Genomic DNA, 20,305 nt, shown 5'->3' with positions numbered 1-20,305 from the left:
ATCGGAAAAAAACAGTTTTTAATTTCAGGAGTACATAGCCAATCGAATTATAATGTATACCCATGATCACTTGGAAGTTGTATTATTATTGCAATTAACTTTGTCCAAGACATAATTGATTAATTTCAATTCACACTTTTATAATTATAAAAAACAGATTTTCTCACTAAAATAATATAAACATATAATCTAAGTGAATTATGTAGCATTTAAAAAAACAGTGCTTGACGATACTCGAGGCATACTTCCCTTATCTTATTTTCATCTTAATTTAGTTTATCTTAATTTTTGAGTACTTTGCGAATGTCGCCATCACTTTGAAGAGCTCCAGGATAGTTATTAAAGATTTTATTTCTTGTCTATATCAGTATTTGTAGGCTAATTAATTAATTGTCTGTCGAAATTAATCAATTAGGATAGATTTGTTTACTGCAATGAGCCTTGTAGCTTCATTGCAATCGACTTAAAACAAATCAGTGTAATTGATCAATACACTGAAAATAAAATTTTGGTAAAATTATCGTACGGTATGGTATTGATATTTCTGGTAGAAAGAACCACATCCTTGCCTAATAAAATCAAAATATAATGTATTTAAACCATTAATTTTGTATTTTTCGACTCATATATTAACGGTTAACCGAAAATTCTGGTTTTTAAAACTATAGTTATTTTTACACATTTAGGGAAAAATACGAAACTGAAAAGTAAATTTAACAAAATAAATGGTTTTTTATTCCTTGCTTTAAAGTATCATGATAAATTTATGAAATTTTACCACATTTACCAAATTTTATCGCAGATTATGAAATTATATTTAATTGTTATTTTCACGAAAATCATTACCAAACCATTTCAGTAAGAATTATCGAGCTTTTTAGCTTTCAGATAGAGCCAGAAGCACGGCAAATTTTATGATGTTTGGTAGTTTTGACTATAACTGTACTTTTTTCGTAGTAGATGATCTATTCTCGAATTAGGGTACGCGTTAGAAGGCTAATTGTAGTAATCCGAAAAAACTATTTTTTTCCCCAAGTCATTGAAATCGGTCGTCAACTTTTTTTTTCTAGTCAACAGTGATAACTTAAGTTCCAATTGATGACTTAAAAAATGTTTTTTGCAGTTTTAAGTAAAAGCAAAACTGTAAGCCATAGCATAACCTACTAAAAAATACGCATATTATGTAAATTAAAGAATGAAAAAAATGAATCCTAAAAAGAAGACGTTCAAAGCATAAACTAAAATAATTCTTAATATTCTCAACTGCAGTATTTTAAAAATATGGTTTGAGGGATTACTTTTACCTCTTATTTTTTTTGTTACTTTCCCTTATATTTAGAAAATGTAATAATGCACTTAACTCTCACCTATAAACCACGCCTAAGCATCTAATACCATTTTTAGGTGCTATCCCACTCCTTAAACTTCCACACTACAACTGACAACAATTCTTGTTTTTGGATTGAGGATAACTAGTGGTGTTTAAAAAAAAACTTACAGCCCCTTTTTTTTAACTTCTATGGTAACCATGTTCGTCGTCATGTGCGTTCAATCAAGTTCGTGTATAGATAGAATTAGAGATTAATTGGTGTCATTTGACTGGGAAATATTTACTTTTACTAACTGAGTGAGGAACCTACAACTGCTAGCAAATACGTAATAAGACATCTGAATTAAGTGTCGAAGCATGTGCAGTCAAATTATTATTTTAAAACAAAAGGGATATCTTTAGCAAGAAAAGGCTCAATCGCTGAAGAAATCAGTCGAAATAGTGCGTCGAACTGTTGAAAGTCCACAAATAAGTGAAAACATTACAATAAAATGAACTGGTTAGACTAATACAAGCATTTATCGTGCGGACAATTTTATTGTGAAAATAAGCAAACGTAATATATGATTTAGCATTCCGGAAGTTGTGCGAAAACTGAAGGCCTCCTTTTCGTTAGTGTCTCATAGGCTATTGGCGCGTTACTTAAAAAATATATATATTATAAAACCTATGGTATATGGTATAAGCCTTTGGTATCACTTCTTAGTACAGGAATATAATTCTCCAGATCAACAAATATAAATTTCACTTTTTCGATGCCCCTCTCTCTGCGCTGTCATACGAACAAGCACTTCTTACAAGCACTTATGCAGTGTCTGCAGTAAGCAAGGTGGGGGCAGTGTCACCTTGTGGGGATGCATAACTGGAGTTCAAAATCGTGATTTATTAAAAAAATACAGAATAATACACCAAAAAGTGTAACAAAACATATTAAATAACAGACTATTCAACAGGAACATGGATTTTGAGCCATTGTCGAGATTTTCAAAACGATAATAGATAATGATCTTAAGTATACTTTCAAGCTAGATAGTAATTATCTGAAAAGCAAAAAAGGTGCTCACACGATTACAAAATCGAGTGGCTACCACAGTATCCGTATTGTCGCCAATACAACAGACGGGGATTAAATAGATCAAGAAAGACCATAAGCAGATGCTAACCAAGACTGAAGACCTATAGAAGGCTCTTCTAAGCTCGTATATACTTTCAGTCTGAACTTTAAAAAATTGACCAAACAAATGCCTCACCGTATTAAAAGTCCTATAAAGCACAAAGGGATGGCACTTTGATGAAAGCAAACTTTTTTTGTATGAACATAAATAAAGTGTTGCATTTTTACGTACATTAACAATGATGTTTATTTTGAATTGAATTTTGGATTGAAACGGTACCTCCTGTTTGGAAACTTCTTAAAAAACAGGGTTTTGCTAAGACTTTTAATAAAGACTGCATACATATGTACGAATTGGTAACCGGACAATAGATACCTACTTGCTACTTAAAAGCAAAACTACAGGACAGAACATAACATAATAAAAGAACTTAACATTTATAATTTGTAGATACAGAGTAGATCACAAAAAAGCACTAAAAATCAGTAAAAAGGAAAAGTTTTACATTTTTTCTTGAATGCACTATAAGAGAGCTTGAGAGAATAGTTTATTTTTCTTTACTTTTAGAAGCTGTTATAATGGGCTTAGGAATATATATTTCGTTTGATCTCAATTCGCTTATAACTCAGAGGTTGTCAAAAAACACTCCTAACCTCTAGTTTCTCACGTGTTGATATATGAAGCATTGGGTGCTGAATTGACTTTGATCTGAAATAAAAATGAATGGCTTCCATCTTAAAACAACCTGTTTAAATCAGGGTCGCAGAGAGAAAAAAAAATATTTTACGAGTAAAAAGAAATATTTTGAAAAGACTTAAAGGGATTCAAAAATAATACTTTTTTCTCAAACTTGTGAGAAGACATACAATATATGGAAAATCTTTTTTTAGATATATATGAAAAAGAATCTGGCATTGAGAAAGAGAAAATAACAGCTTCATTTCTGTCATTTTTTTTTCTTTCTGCCTTATTTCTTTCGTGTAAGAAACTGCGAACTTAAGGCCATATTTCAGGTCAAAAAATGTCTTCTGGAGTTATAAGGAAGGGCTTTCCAATAGATTGAAAGAAACCGATTTCAAGAAAAGGAATTTGGCACACAAAAAATTGCAATTTATACTTTTTTTCAAACTAGAATCCAGAGGTGTGCAAGGGCAAATCCATCTTAACTTTAAAAGGACTTACTGATCTGAAACCACCACAAACCAAGGATCAACTAAAAAGCATAAGATTTGCAGAAATTCGAAAGACGTAACAGATGTGTTCTTGTACCTTTTAAAAAGCATTTCTTTAACTTTGATATTGCATTCGAAAGGAAAACGACATTGAGCTAAGTCCCGTGCTCCGAAATAGCAAAAACAGCTTATGAGTCTAAGCCTTTTTTCCAACTCTGGAGATATGTATGCGAAACCATAAGAAATGTCTGGAAATATAAATTGAAGTAAGGCATTTCTACGTTTCAAAGGAAATTGATTTATATAAATTTGATGCAAAATATTGCTAGAGGTAAAATAACATATTTCAAGAAAAATAAAATTTAAGTATGTCTTTATTTACTACAACGTGCAAAAATATAATCTACTATTGCTTTTGAGAATAAAGTCAATATTTTATTCCGATTCTAACAATAAATAGAGTTTTTTTTTTGTTTATGCTTTACTGAAAAAATTGAAACTACATGCTTAGGAAAAATAAATAAGAAAAATGAAACTATTTTAAGTCAAAACTAAATAAAATATTGAATAAATCTGAATGTGCTTTAAATGGAATTCAGACATTTTCTTTTGGAATAATAGGCTGAACAAAATTGTTCAATTATAATTTTTTATTAACTAGATGCAAAATGATTTTTTTTAACCTTAGCAGGCCTCTTGTCATAACATACAGGAATTTCATTTTCCACATTTTTGTATAATTAAAATATGAATCAATGCACATCAAGAAAATACTTCATTTCATTTCTCTCTTATAATATTATCAAAAGTGTACTTTTTGATTCCTTCAAGTTGGAAAAATATGTAACAGCGGGTCATTATTATGTAAAGTTTAATTCTGACAACAATAAAATAAGCAAAACAAAGTCACTTATTATCTTTTTTAATTTTTATTAGAATTCCGAGCCACCACATCCTGTTCACTCGCATCACCGGCTGCCTTGATTGTTTATATATCATATTCGTTTGTTTCTTAATTAAATTCCAATATTCTTTTTCTTTAAATAATAACATTTTGTGTATTAAATCAGGAATATTTTAAAATATTAATTGTATCGGAATGAAATATTTTCCAAATATAAAAAAAAATCAACTGTATTTGAAAAAGATCTTGGGAATACAAATTGTGTGACAAAATGAAAATTAATGAAAGTGAAGTATGTTTAATTCTTTATGATGTATACCTTATAGCATAACCTTACGGTATTATAACAATTAAAGCGGAAAATCTTTTTTCATCTCAAATTATGTTTTTTTTCTCTAATTGTAAAAAACAAAATATAATTGCTAATAATTATACTTGGTAGCGTCTGTTCTCTCTCTTTTTCTACTTTCAAAAATTCAAACGCGAAGTCTTGAAATAAAGATCTCAAGAAGAACTAAGAATATTATTTTACTGAAATTGATAAGTAATCTTTGCTTAAAAGAAAAAAAATTAAAAAAAATTGTGAAAAAACACTTTAAATTACAATAACTTTAAACAACGAAAACAACGCAAAAAGAAGTTCATCTTAAATTTATAAACAAATGTGACCCTTTCACCAAGTTGAAAATCAGCTTTGTAGGTGCATTTCTACTGGCTACAGGGTGGCTGGTATGGTATTTTTAGAACATATTTTACAGTTTAAAATTCACGAAATAATTTTGAAATCTATCATCTCTTCACGTATCGTTTCGTAATATCAAAATTTTAAGCATTATAGTTTACAATACAACGTAATGTTCAACACCAAACAATGGTTCCTTCACTTGATAATTTCTTATTGAAGAGTAAAAGTAAATTAATTTCACAAATTTTGATTGTTGGTTTTGGCATAAACAAGCATAAAATAAGCATTTATGTAAAATGCAATTTAAACTAACGGAATCAGATATAACATAATAGACAGCTAAATCTGTCTAATACGGCACTGGATAGAACAACATTATTTTACGCCATTTTGTTTGAATTTTTTTTATCGGCGAATGCAATTATTATCATTTGCTTAATATCTAACTAACTATTCCAATAAGCAGTATACTACAATTTCAATAAAAAAAATCTTATCGTTCCGCTAAAAATAAATATTTCCTTGCATGTTTTCAGTATATGTAAGAAATAAACAATAAATACTCAAATAACCATAATATTCCATTTTTAATTTGCACATCAGTGCTTATAGTCAATTAACAGTCTTAATTATTATTTTCCTCTCTAAATTAAACCATTTTCCTTCATTTGCTGCTCATTAATACAACTATCGAATATTTTCCACTGAAATGGGAACCAATTAACTTTAATTGCATTCTATTTTATTACAAAGTCCAGACAGATTTTATTTTAGTTAGGTGCCATTGTCGAAATTAATGGCTGAAATAAGTATTGTCAATTACCAATTAAACCTTCTCAAGGAAATATCTAGAAAACACACAAGGGAGAAAAATCTGGTGTTTTTAAAATATGAACAATTCCGGGACACAAAATTCTTCCGCACGAGAAAGTAATTACTGGAAAATTACTTGCAAATTAATTCGGTGATCCCCGGGTCGAATGCTTCCAGAAGAGCAATTATCATTATCGACGTTAGCCTGTCCTGAATGTTGCGCTTAGGTGCTAATTTTAAGGAAATCGCTGTAAGGACATGATGCATAATTTGCTTGGACACAGGATAGTTCATTCTGAATGGATTAAACAAAATAGAAATGATTTAAATTCATAAGCCTCCCATTTCCATATCATTTGGCTGATGCATATTTCCTTATCATGTTGCAATGAAAGGAAAGTAAAATAAAGTAATATGTTTAGATAAATTGAAAATAAAGATATTTTCCTAATCATACTCTTTCTTTGCTAATGTAAATTCATCTTATTTCTAAACTCATTAAGTGAGAATAAGTAACTTCGAACTGGTCTATCTTAGAAACTACTCTTTAAGAATAATTTCTGAAGTCATGGAAAAAAATTTTCTTGCTTTAAACTCCTGATAATTATCAAGTCAAATGCTCCATGGATAGCAATTATTATTATCAACCTCAGCTCTTCCTAAAGTTGCGCTTAGTTGATAATTTTACTTAATTTGTTGTTGATAAAGATGCATATTTCCTTATAATCATGTTCCAATGAAAAGAAAGTAAAATAAAGTAATATGTTTAGATAAATTAAAAATAAAGATGCATATTTCCTTATCGTGTTTCAATGAAAGGGAAGTAAAATAAAATAATATGTTTAAATAAATTGAAAATAAAGATATATGTTCCTAATCATCCTCTTTCTTTGCCAATGTAAATTCATCTTATTTCTAAGCTTATTAAGTGAGATTAATTATTAAGTGAGAATAGATAATTTCACACCGATCTCTCTTAAAAACTATTCTTTAAGAATAATTTTTGAACTCTTCGCAATGAGAGGAAAGTAAAATTAAGTGATATGTTTAGATAAATTGAAAATAAAGATGCATATTTCCTTATGATCATGTTGCAATGAGAGGAAAGTAAAGTAATATGTTTTGATAAATTGAAGATAAAGATATTTTCCTAATCATACTTTTTCTTTGCCAATGCGAATTTACCTTAATTTTAATCTTATTAAATAAGTGCATGCAATTTCACACTGATCTATCCTCAAAACTACTTTTTAAAAATAATTTGGAACTCTTGTAAAAAAAAAAAGACTTTTCTTTTTTTAAACTCCTAATAATGATGAGGTCAAATGCTCCCTGGATAGCAATTATCATTATCAACCTCAGCTCTTCTTGTAAGTTGCGCTAATTTTAAGTTTGCTAATTTTAATGAATTCGTTGTAACGACAGAATACGTAATTTACCTGGGAAAAGAATAGCACATTCGGAATAAATAAAATGAAATGAAAACAGTTTGAAATTATAATCCTTCCATTTTTATCGCATTTGACAAAATAATATTTCATTAAAATCAAGCTGAAAGGAAAAGTAAAATAAGCAAAATGTTTTTTTAATGTAATTTAATGTAATGTAATTTTAATGTAATATAATTTAATGTTATCAAGAAAGAAAAATTTTGATTAAATTTTTTTCTTTCTTAAGTTTACTTTTTTCTTATCAATGAAAAACACGTTACAGCAACAGAGTATACTTTTCTAAGTATATATTCACAATTTTATACAGCTAATCCGTAAATGATGCTTTTTTTTAAATACTCCATATAAATCATTATATAATAAGTATTCAAAATGCAGTACTGGGACTAATGTCGTATTATAATAATGTTACCGAAATTTTTAATTTAAATTCCCTTTATTATATCTTTTAAAAAAAGCTCTATTTCTAATCAGTCGATGTAACACAATGCTTCAATAATGATTTATAAGTTCATTTTTAACTTAAAAATATGAATGTTATGTACGTTACTAACCGAATCATAGATGATTACACCGTTTTGTAATTTTCCAGATGAGGGGAAATCTTGCTCAAAGCTGCTTTGCAATTTTTAATATTCATTAAATATTACAACCTCCTATTTATTTTCAAATGATTAAAAAGAAAACCGTTAGTCCCCTTCATGATAAAAAATGCGAATTCCATGCGAATTCCGTACTCTCCGTCCCCAATGTTATTATTACTAATTTTCAATGAATAAAAATAAAATAAAGCATATATTTATAAAAATATAATTTTATAAATATATGCTTTATTTTATTTTTATCAAGACTGTTTCAAGACGCGTTTCGACGCTTTAAAAGTAGGCACCGTTTTAAGACTTGCCAGATGTAAAAGAGAAGCAACAAAAGTGATTTGAAATAAAGCATGAAACGCTAATAACGAATAATTAAAAGGATAAAGGTAAAAAACATAACTAGACCACAGTAAAAAAACCACAGTAGCCAAGAGAGAAAAAAATTCGAAGCAGAGCAAGAGGAACAGCAGTGGCCGAAAGATGCAAATCAGAGAAAAATTTATTTCTACTCGCTATGGAGAGGAACTAATTTCGTTAACTAGGGAATCAGCATTTCTATAAAGGAGATAAGATTCTAAGGCATTAAAATGAACTGTTAGTGACTGGTGTGGAAATAATTTTGGAATTGTGGAAAGTGAATCTATGACCAAGATTCCAACAATGTGTAGCAGTTGATGATTTCTGGATTTCCAGATAACGCAAATATCTATCGTGTTCCTTAAGTCTAAATTTTAAATTAATTTAACTAATATTATTTTACGTCAAATTTTCAAATCACTTCTGGCAAGTCTTGAATTTTTGAAACTCTAGAAACATGTCGACTGTTATTTGATATTTATATATTTTGAAAGCGAATGAAGTTTTTACTCAGGTAATATCTTATTGTTTCCACAGTTTCTTGAGATTATTTATTTAAATGAAAGAATCTCTTACTTCAACCAATTTTAATTTTTTTAACTATTTAAACTGAGTGTTTAAAAATCTAATCATGTATTTAACTAATTTATCGAATAGAAACATACAATTCAGTATACTTTAAACAACTTCATATTCAACATTGGATTTTAAGATTAGAGTTAAGATTTTAAGGAAATCCAAACCTTCTTAAATCACATAATATATGAGCTAAGGCTGGAAAGTTACGGTAAGTTCGGGCGTTTCCTTCGACAAAATTCACAAAAATTTTTAAAAGAAATGCTTAAAACTGTGAGGTCTATAAATTTATCAAAAAGTGCTTGATTAATAAGGAATATCTTATTTAATTACATTTTCGCACGAATGTAATATTTTCTTAAATCTTTTATAACTAACCTCTCTAGTTAAAGCTTTAAAGATTCATTTACTGTTTGTAATTTAAATAACTGCAAAACTTAAATGAAGAAATAACAAAAAAAATGAAACTTACTGCTTTGATTACGAGCTTTATTTTATAAACCTTTTTTTCTTCGATTTTATAGGCACCTGTATTTATAATTATTAAAATATACGCACTGATAATCTGTTTAAAAGAAGTTAAATATTTAAATGAGCTTGATTAAAATTATTATTTTAGATAACGATTTTTAAGCTTGCAGTCAACTTCAGTAAAAGCGAATATGCGTGTTAACAGGCTGTAGCTATGTGTTATATTATTTATAATAATAAATAACAACATAATAAATAATAACAGGTATAAACGTGTTATTATTTTTATAAAAACTGTTCTATTTCAGTTTTTATCTTTGTTATTTAATTTCAGTAGATAATGATAAATCTTTGAAATGCCCTTGATACATAAATCTGTTTGCGTTTCTCCGAAACATTTTTCCTTTAAAATAAATATTACTATCAAGAGTAAACATATCTACCAAACGGGAGTAATAAATGCGATTGCTTTTTTGTGGGTTGTGACTAGAAAGTTTTATCCGTTGTTTTGATTACATCAGGAAGTTACATATTTTTTTTAAGGAAACGATTTATTTATATGATTTTTTTCCTTTAAAATATGATTTTATCTTTGAGTTCATCAAGCTGTAAAAGTAAGTAAATTTATTAATTTTTCATCGTTTTAGTACTAATAGTGAACAATGATTAAAAGTAAGATACTAAAATTACTCCAAGAAGTATAATACTAAAATTTTTTTGTAAGTATGCATATGCAATGTAAATTTTGTCAACCAGTTCTTCATAAATGAGATATTTTTAATGAAAAGCTTGCTTTGTCAAGCGTTTTTTGGTGTTAGTAAATGCAAAAAGTGACACTTTAAATTATTTTTCCTTTAAATTAAAGCAATGTGAGTAACATTAGCACGTGAATAAAATTACGAGAGTAATTATATGTGCTAGAAAAAATTGCCAATGAAAACAACGTTTAAAATCACGAATTAAAAATCAGTGCTCACTTTTGTGATTTGTTTGGTACACTTTTCAAATTCTCCTCATCGAAAATTCTTTTGAAAATTTAATTTCCAAGTTATCTTTCCTCTGAATTAAAAAAAAATCAGTTTCTCGAATCTCAAATTCTCATTTGAATGCGTTAACAACTTGGGAAAATACAAAATTCCATGCCAATTGGACTGTCATACATCAGACCAAAGAAAAATAATTAAAATAAATAAATAAATAAAACAACTCATAAATATGGGTTCACAGAACATTACAGCTACGTCAAGAGCTAAGAACTCCACCGTTCGCTCATGGCAAATCATGACTGATCAGAAGGTCATAGGCTCAATTTGCTTCATCTTATTTTATTCATAAATATATTTAATTTGCTGACCTGGATTTTTTTGGGAAGATTATTACATCATCAAAAAGAAAATGTCTACTGTTAATGACTTTATTGCTTTTTTTGGAAATTATAAATTTTTAATTGACTGACTCCTTAAATTGTTGATTTAACTCTTTTGAATGCTGTAACTTCAGTCAGAATTCAATAATCTCTGTTCTTATCATTCCTGTATTTCATCTTACTGAAGATGTAGCATTGCCACACCGAAAAGAGTATAGGTATTTTTTTTTACCATTTCTGATTTTAAACGCTGTTTTAATTATAATTCAATGGTACATGCATGCATGAAATTTAACATAATCGTAAGCAAGCACATTTCTTGGAACAAATATTTAACATTTTAATTTATGAAAAACATCAAAGAATATAAACTTTAAATTTAGGATTGTTTTTGTTTAATAAAAACCATTTAGCACTTTTAAATTGCAGTAAAGAAATTTGAATAATGAGTAAACTCCAAGCGAAACTTAACCTTAAAATTATTTAATTTTCTTGAAACTTTTTCCTATCAAAATTTTTTAAAACTACCAAAAAGTACTTTTAAATATTTTATATGCTGTAAGTGAATTAAAACAGTTTTTTTTTATTTTAATGATGAAAATATTATCTGACAAAAATTATAATATATATATATATATATATATATATATATATATATATATATATATATATATATATATATATAATAAAGGAAAGTGTTTTGAATTTTCGCAGATAATGTTAACTAGTTCGGTCTTGTAGATCAATTTTTATTATTTCTTAAATACTTGAAAAAAAATTATGCTTTAAAACAACAACATATCATTACGCTTTAAGGGTTTTAGTTAGTTTTACTAATTGAGGCTATAAAAAAAACACAAGAGTTTTCCAGAAGCTTTTGGACATCCAGCAGCTTTTTGAGAGAGCTAAAATCAAGGATAAAAAATTCAAAGTGCTTATATTAAGAGATATAATTAACATTATGGACAAGGATAACTACTACAAATAAGCTAAAGTTTTTAACGATATTTTACTGAAATTTAAAAATGAAAATAATTACGAAAGTTTTAAAAGCTATAATTTCTTTTTAATATTTAAAATGACTTTGAAATTCGAGGTAACTTAGGATGTCACAGATAGATTTTTTTTAATGTTATATATATTCAGACAGTTTTACGAAGATAAATAAATGAATAAAATAACTGTACCAAATTATATTGAAATTTCTTTCCTTTCGTGTTCCAAAAGAGCACAGAACAATCATTGTATTGCTCTTGAAGAATATTTAGTAACCTTTACAAAAACTTAAAAACAATAATGGAATTAAATATACTTTGTGCTGGCCAAGAGAATTTCAAAAAAGCATCTTTATTATCTAATAAAGCAATAAACATCTGCTACTAATAAAACAACCATAAATATTTGCTCAAAGTTTTTCAGTAAATTTCTATAAAAGGCAAAATTAAGGCAGTAACTTTAAGTTTTTTTTAGAATATTTTTTAAAGCCCCAAAATTCGAAAAAATAAATTATTAAGTTATTCAAAAATTTAAAATTTTTGAATAACTTTGCAAAGTTTTTTTAAAAGCTTTTTTATTAAGTATTTTAAAGTTTTCATAAAAGTAAAAAATGTTAAATCTACAAAATATTTTAAGTTGCAAATTTTTTCCTTGTCTAAAATAGTTTTGTAAATTTGGTTTAACAAGAAAAAATATGAGTAATTTTCTAAAATTTCTTTAAAAAACAAACAGCAAAGGCAATTTTATATTGCACAATTTGTTCTTTTTGAGTTTCGTTTCAACCAAGAAAACCACTGTATTGCTCCCAAATGTTTTAGGGAGGCCCAAAACTATAAAGAGATCGAATGTTTCTAAAATATTTTTCATCAGAATTCATGCAAGATTTATCTCGGCTGAAACATGGCTGAACAGGTTTTATAACTTTTCCCGATTTGCCATGCAGCTTATTTCATGGACGAGTTGATCCACCTGTCATTTGCTGATATATAAAACATGCGCTAAAGTTTTTCTTCTTTTTAACTTCTCTAAAAATATTAAGAGAATGTCATAAAATAAAAACAATGTGCATTCCATTTTATCAAGGACAAATTTTATTTATTTTTTGACATAAACAAATATTTTTTTTAAGGTTTGGATTTCGAATTCAAATATGTTTTATATTTGGCAATGCTAATTATATTAAATATTTGTCAAATATATTTCATATATTTGGCAAATATCTTATATAGTTGTTATTTTATATATTTGGAATAAATATATATTTGGCAATCTTAGAATAATTAAAACGCGAACTAAGACTTTTCTTCCTTAAAAATATTAAAAGAATGACTTAAATAAAAACAATGTCCTTTCTTTTTCTGAATGACATAATTTATTTATTTTTCACCGTAAACAAATATTCATTTTTGTTTTAATATTAGACTACAAATGCAAATATTTTATATAATTGGCATTTTTAATTACAAAGGGGCATTTTTAGTTACAAAGTGGCATTTTTAATTACAAAGTGGCGTTTTTAATTACTTATTATTAATTACATAGTTTCTCTTTTGCATTTCGAAATGAGAAAAACTAAAATTTTGATGTGTCAAAACTGAATGAAAACAGAATGAACTGAAAGATGAATCTTCTTGAAAGGAAAAAAGAACTATTTCATACTGAGTGTTTAGCAGATAGAATTTTTTATTAGATACGTATTTTAAAAAATATTCCATCACGCTAAGATTGAATACATAATAATGTTATGTCCACTGCATATTACGAATTATTTAACTACAGTTAACAAATAATGTAAGAAATGTATCCTCAATCAAACATCTATGTCCATTATATATTTCATTTTATTTTATGATCGGCGTTAGGCAGCCAATTTGATTCTGAGTTTACGAAAATCAATGTTCGACTCCGCTGCCCTGTAATTTTCAACCCAACCAAGAAGACAAGGGAATTTCTAAACTCAAAAATCGGGACAAATTTGCCTTCGTTGAGGACTTTTTGATGGAACTTACCCTCATTTGCGTAGCATGGAAAGGAAAACAACGAAAATCTTCCACGGTAAACCCGACACCAGAAGGATTCTTACCCATGATCCGTCTAAACCGAGAATACTTTTTGTCTGCACTGTGTTCAGTGCTAGCCAGAAGCAGAATTGAGCTGATATTCGAAATTGGTTCACCTCATTCACAGGCGAATATTCTGTTCTCTGAGCCACTGCGTATATTATCAGATAAGATATACAATTACATTACATAGTAAAAGTCATTTTCAAGATTTCATTAGACCCAATGAAAAAAAAATCCCAAAGCTTTATTAGGAATGTCGCCATAAATCTTGTCAAATCTGTATGTACACACAGTTTAGGAACGTATCGAAGTTTCCAAACTGGTGATAGGAATAATATCTACTATAATAGTATCAATTAATAATAATAGTAACTGCTAATAATAATAGTATCTATTTCGAAACATTTTTATGTAACTCCTTTTAAAGAAGCACAAATGAACAAACATAAAATTGCTTACCCGTATCTCACAAAATTTGTCCAATATGTCATAACAGCTTCAGAAAGTGAGCTCTCAGGCTTTGTGAAGTTTCTATGAAAGTGAGACAATGCTGTTACCAAAGGAGCTCCAAAAACATATGGCACATCTTCACCATGAATACATCCCTTACGTTGATCATAATAACTTTCCTCTGTTTGATACATAAACACATATAAATAAGTTCCTTTTTGATACTTCTGTCTTAATTTTGAATGGTAATTGGCAGTTCTTATCAATGGAGCAACCACAAGAGCATCGCCCATTGCATCAGCAGTAGAATCCAATACATTTATCGGGTGTTGGTCTGGTTTACTCCAATCTGTATATTCATTTACAACTGTTAAGAATATTTCCTGCAGATGATACGTAAATAGGTTTCTAACCAAAGTTCTTAGCAAACGATCTCTTCTAGAAACTTCAATACCAATACGATCTTCTTGGCTTGAGAATGTAAAATAATACTCGATTCTACTGACACCCAACAGGAGATCGTACTGAGCAAAAATGTCGTTTTGCTTTTCCATCAATGTGGCTGGTTCTCCTGGAATCACAACCCCATCTATTGTTGGCCCAAAAGCAATGAGGTGATCTGGGACACTAAGGGGAGCGTTAAGAATGTCTTCTACAGGTCTCTTTCCAAGACAGGCTACAAGAGCTGCGTTGTCTTTTGTTGGACATTTTAAAAATGAAGCAATTTGCCGAGTGTAGGTCAATGCATCTCTAGCAATCGCAAAGGAACTTAGAGCTGAACCACTCTGTAATATGGCTCGTTGAAAGAGACCTACAAATTTTTGAAGGTTTATTTTAGTAAGCATAAGAAGAGAAGAAAATATTTAAGAACCAAACAAATAAAAATAATATTAATATGTATAATATGTATGCAATTATGATTAAAACAAATTATTACTAATAAGTTTTTAGATTTTCAGGAAATTGCTTATTTGCTTATAATTATTTGTCATAATTCTTACGTTTTAATTATAAGAACATATTTTCTTAAATTTTGCATTTTAATATTGCAAATTTAATATTGAAATTAACAGTTACTTGCTATAAAAACTTCATAAAGTGATCTTGGAATATCTTTGACCTATACAGTTTCTTATAACTGTTTTATTCTTTAAAAGAATAAAACAATTATAAGAAACTGTATAGGTCAAAGATATTCCAAGATCACTTTATGAAGTATATAAACACATAAATCTTTTAAACAATGCATATAACTAACTTCTGTATTGAAAAAAAGTTTTCTTAAAAAGTAATAATCATCTTTTCATTATTTTATTGCAATCAATTCAGAATAATAATATAAAGTATCTGAAAACTTTTACACGTCTCTGTAAAAACTTAACTCTGTTGAATAAAGTATTGTGTGATCTGAAAACAAATCAATAGGACCTTTTTAAAAGTTATATTTCAAATAAAGTTTAAAATTTGAGTTTGACAATGTGAGTCAAATGCACTATAAAAGTAATTGAGAGAAATTACTGATTAGGCACATTTTAGTAGCAAATTTTAGTATTTTTTGTAATGATTTTTTAAAATAATTAAAATTAAAATTGTTGATTGTTTGATTGTTTCTGCCAGAAATGATTTTTAAAATAAGTACAAGTCACATAGGTACACATTGGTACAATATTATTTTGAATAACGCCTTTTGGTAGAAAGAAAGTACATATTTCAAAGCAATACACAGGCAGAACTATAATAGAACAGCATAACTTTATAAATATTATTAAACAAATGTGATATCACTATATTCCTCACTGCATTCATTACAAGTCCATTAATTATTTTCACTGCTTAAATGCCTTTAATTTTTTGAATCAAAATCACTGTTCATGAATCCTTTCAGCTATTGAGCCAGTTTGTATCGTAAAAGATAGTCTTTATATTTGTGTTGTGATTAACCGAACCTATTTTAATGCACAATATATCAATACCACGTTTACATTCTTGAATAAACTTTTAAAATCTAAATAAGGTCTGTGTGATGAATCTGACACATTGATGCACATCACTCTAAATGTATGCAATTTTAAATGAAATACATTGCAATAGAACGAAAACACATTGATAAGAGAAATAAATTTAATGGTCAAAAACAAGTGAATATAGTTTTATGTTAAGATAAAATTAGAACATTAGATTCAATCATGCATATTTTTGTAACGTTATTTATGATGTTACTATTTTACAATAAAAAGTGCGTTTTAATAAATATCATTTAAAATGTATTTCGTTCAAAAATTAGCATAGGGATTGAAAAAAAATATTATGAATCAAAATTCACTAAATATTTTACTCAAAAATCTAAGGAAGCACCCAATCAATAAATGAAAACTAAGGTAGGAAATATATTATTAAAAATTAAATTCAATTGAATATTGCTTGGTATATATATGGAAAAAGAAGAGTTTATGAAAACAGTTTTTTTTAATTTAAATGAAATAATATGAAATGGTAACATAAAACATAAAAATTTAATAAAAGTATAGCATTGAGCGAAATACTACTTGAAGAAAGAATAAAGTTGAAATAAATCATAATTACAATAACCTACGACACAAATTACAAATTGCATAAATTACCTGCAATGAAATATATGTAGAGTATATAATATGAAAGTAAGTATTTTATTATTAAAATATTTTTATATACTATTGATTTAGGTATTTTTATTTTGAAAACTTTCTGGAGCATCAATATTATATCACTAAAGAAGATGTTGGAAATGTTTAATTATACATGAAACTATAATAACAAGATATTCTACCTCTAGCCAAAGGAGACAACATCAATAGGTTAACAAAGGCAGCACCATGGCCATGACCAAAGACCGTAACGTTTTTGGGATCACCGCCGAATTCCGGAATGTTTTCCTGAACCCAGTGCATTGCAGCCACCTGATCCATGATACCGTAATTGCCTCGAGAAGATTCATCTAAAGCAGGAAGGAAACCTGCAAGGAGCGGAAAGAAAAAAGTAGGACTTAGTGTCACTCTTAAAGACAATTTAAGATCACTGTACTCTCAATCAATGCTATTTTTCTTGTCTTTCCCTGGTTTCTTATTCTTTATTTATAGAAGACAAGACACATTTTATTAGATTTTCTGGGAAAACATGAGAAAAAATTAAAGCAGAAAATATTTCTTGAGAACAAAATCAGCTTGGTTGCAGAATAATTAATAACTCTTTATAAAAAAACTGTTTTACTTTTTAATAAAATATTGTTTTGTAACAGCATGCGCTATTATTTTATTTTGACCCATTGCAAAATATCATTTTTTTAACAGAAATTTTTTTTAAAACTAAAAACACATTAAATGTTAAGATATAACCAAATAAAATTATATTTAGCACACTGTAAACAATTTCAGATCAAATTACTGTAAAAACTTGCCAGCACTCAGGGCACCGCTACTTCTTACCATGAAACCCATTTTTATCGGTGCATATTAAGGAACAAAAAATCTGAGACACTGTAATTTTTTTACAGTAATAGTTACAATTATTCACTGAATAACTCTAATTTAACAAATATTACTGCAAAAATTAAGGTACACTATTTTACAGTAAAAATGAATTTTATGGATGAGTGTGCCGGTACTTTGTACCGATATTTAATCAGGAATATTTTACAGTGTACTAACACTGGGTGATATTTGTATTTTTCTATCGTGAATCGGGTGGTATTTATCTATCGTGATACATTGTCAGAAATTTGTTCCGTGACATAGACTCAGTTTGTGTTAATCACTGTTTTTGTTATCAAGGTAAAATTTATTAATACTTACAATAATATAAATCTATTACATCCGCTGTATTACAATATTCGCAATTTATTACTCTCGATAATAGACGTGATAATATTGATTTCAAAAATTATGACATCAATTTATGTATTTTAAGATTTATCATAATCGGTAATTATTATGATATTCATGAATTAGATAAGTATCATCACTGATAAAATCTGCGATAATGTTATGAAGAATACTTATCAATTCCGATTATAAAACCAATAATACCATTATTAATAATCATGGTAAATTTGATGATTATTGCAAAACGCGATGTTCGGGATATTACGTATTCTGATTTTAAGAATCTAAATTCTTTTTTTATAATTTTATTTAGATCTATTGCGAATAATCATTTATGTTTATAGGAACAAATTTTAGAAAAAAATAAAGGTGGGGAAATGATAAGATGTAACCAAGTAAAAAATATATTTACCACCAACGCTAGGGGATATCTGTTTTTTTTCTTTACTTAATATCGCGATACATTGTTATAAATTGATCTTCAAAGAGATACCACGCTTCATTAAATTTGCCTCATTCATTGTTTTTGTTTTTATTAGCACTTACGATTATGTCATTTCATTGCATCATTGGTATTATAATATTTGTTATTTATATTTATCGATAATATTGAATCGAATAATGTATTTATCAACTTGCGATATTTATCGACTTTTTTTATTTCGTAACCGGCTTTTGAAAGTCGACTCAATTCTGGATTTGTGACTTACAATGTTCCTCTTCGCAGCCCTGTAATTTTGAACCCAACTCAGAAAAAAGTTGAACTCCTGGATCAAGCATTTTTAGCAAAGTAACCTTCGATGAGAATTTTTTATGGAACTTACCGACATTTGCGTTATTTGAAGACGGAAACTTAGAAAAATTCCCACGGATAGTCAGAAGTCTAACTCATGATCCGTCGAATAGTGAGGATATTTCACATTCGCACTGCCATCAGTACATTCTATTAATAGAATTCATATCAACTAGCCACAGCTGAAATTCGATACAGGGTCACTTTATTGAGAGCTTTGCACTGTATCCCCTGAGCCATCACGGCAAATGATATTCATAAATTTGATAAATGCCATCAATTATAGGAATCTGCTATTTTATTATATTGGATATTTAATAATAACATTGTTAATTAGGATCTATTCGATATTTAGTATAAAACATGTTATAAGAGATATATTGCGAGAATATCTCATTAAGTATCATTAAAGCAACGTTTTAATCAATATTTTACGATATATTGGAATTTACTTCCAGCACTATTTTGCGTATAATTCTTTTTTCAAGTAAATACTTCGTCACGTTATATTATTTTAAGTTTAAACTTTTTTTCAAAAATAAATTATTTATTTCAGTTATATATTATGTATAAATACGTTTTGATATTTAACAAAAAAAAAACATTCTTGTTGCGAACTTTTTGCTTTTCATTATAGACTTTTATAAATTTACTATTTTTATGTGAAATATCTAAATAAAATCCATATAATTTTTTTTTTGTAAGGAGTTAATATCCTCAATTTATTTTTTGATATGTGATGATGTGAGTATCATATTATATCATAAAAATTTCGCTTCAGACTGTTCAGAATAAATAATTTATATACATTCCTAAACCAATTCTTAAGACGTGAAAAAACTATCAATTCTCTAACTTCGAAGGAGTTACCACTTTTCATAATTAATACACGTTTGATTTCACAGAGAAAAGTCTCGATTTTATCAACTCTGCTTAAAATATTTTACACGCAATTAAATGCCCTTAAAATGGAGGATAACAAATATTAAACATTAATTTTCTTTGCTTTTTAACAGCGCTTTTATTTATAAATCTCCAGTCACAAAAAATGACTGAATATTTGATAATAATAAAAGTTCAATTCTTAGAAATGATCTTGAAAGACTTACGAAATTTTTATATTTAGAAGAGTCATTATATATATATATATATATATATATATATATATATATATATATATATATATATATATATATATATATATATATATATTGTACCCTTTTTTACACATACATTTTCCATATAGTTTTTAATAGTTTTATTATCGAACAGTAAACTGAAAGCAAAATAAGCTATTTAATTTGGAAGTG

General features: G+C 27.6%; 1 protein-coding gene across 3 annotated transcripts in view; it reads right to left on the bottom strand.

The window, feature by feature from the left end:
- The window catches only part of LOC107438596 (neuroligin-1), a 193,902-nt gene that overhangs the window by 34,218 nt on the left and 139,379 nt on the right, over window positions 1–20,305 (bottom strand). For all 3 annotated transcript variants that reach the window (XM_087157250.1, XM_043053825.3, XM_043053821.3), the window contains exons 3-4: window positions 17,152–17,337; window positions 14,355–15,156 (exon numbers count right to left, since the gene is read on the bottom strand). In XM_087157250.1, the coding sequence (XP_087013376.1) occupies window positions 14,355–15,156; window positions 17,152–17,337 (988 nt within the window). The remainder of the gene's footprint in view (window positions 1–14,354; window positions 15,157–17,151; window positions 17,338–20,305) is intronic.

The sequence above is a fragment of the Parasteatoda tepidariorum genome, chromosome 2 (assembly GCF_982258835.1).
Source record: "Parasteatoda tepidariorum strain Cologne lab strain chromosome 2, Ptep-v5.0, whole genome shotgun sequence".
NCBI classification, from domain to species: Eukaryota; Metazoa; Arthropoda; class Arachnida; order Araneae; family Theridiidae; genus Parasteatoda; species Parasteatoda tepidariorum.
The sequence above is the reverse complement of the archived record's forward strand: the minus strand, read 5'-3'. Positions and strand labels throughout refer to the sequence as shown.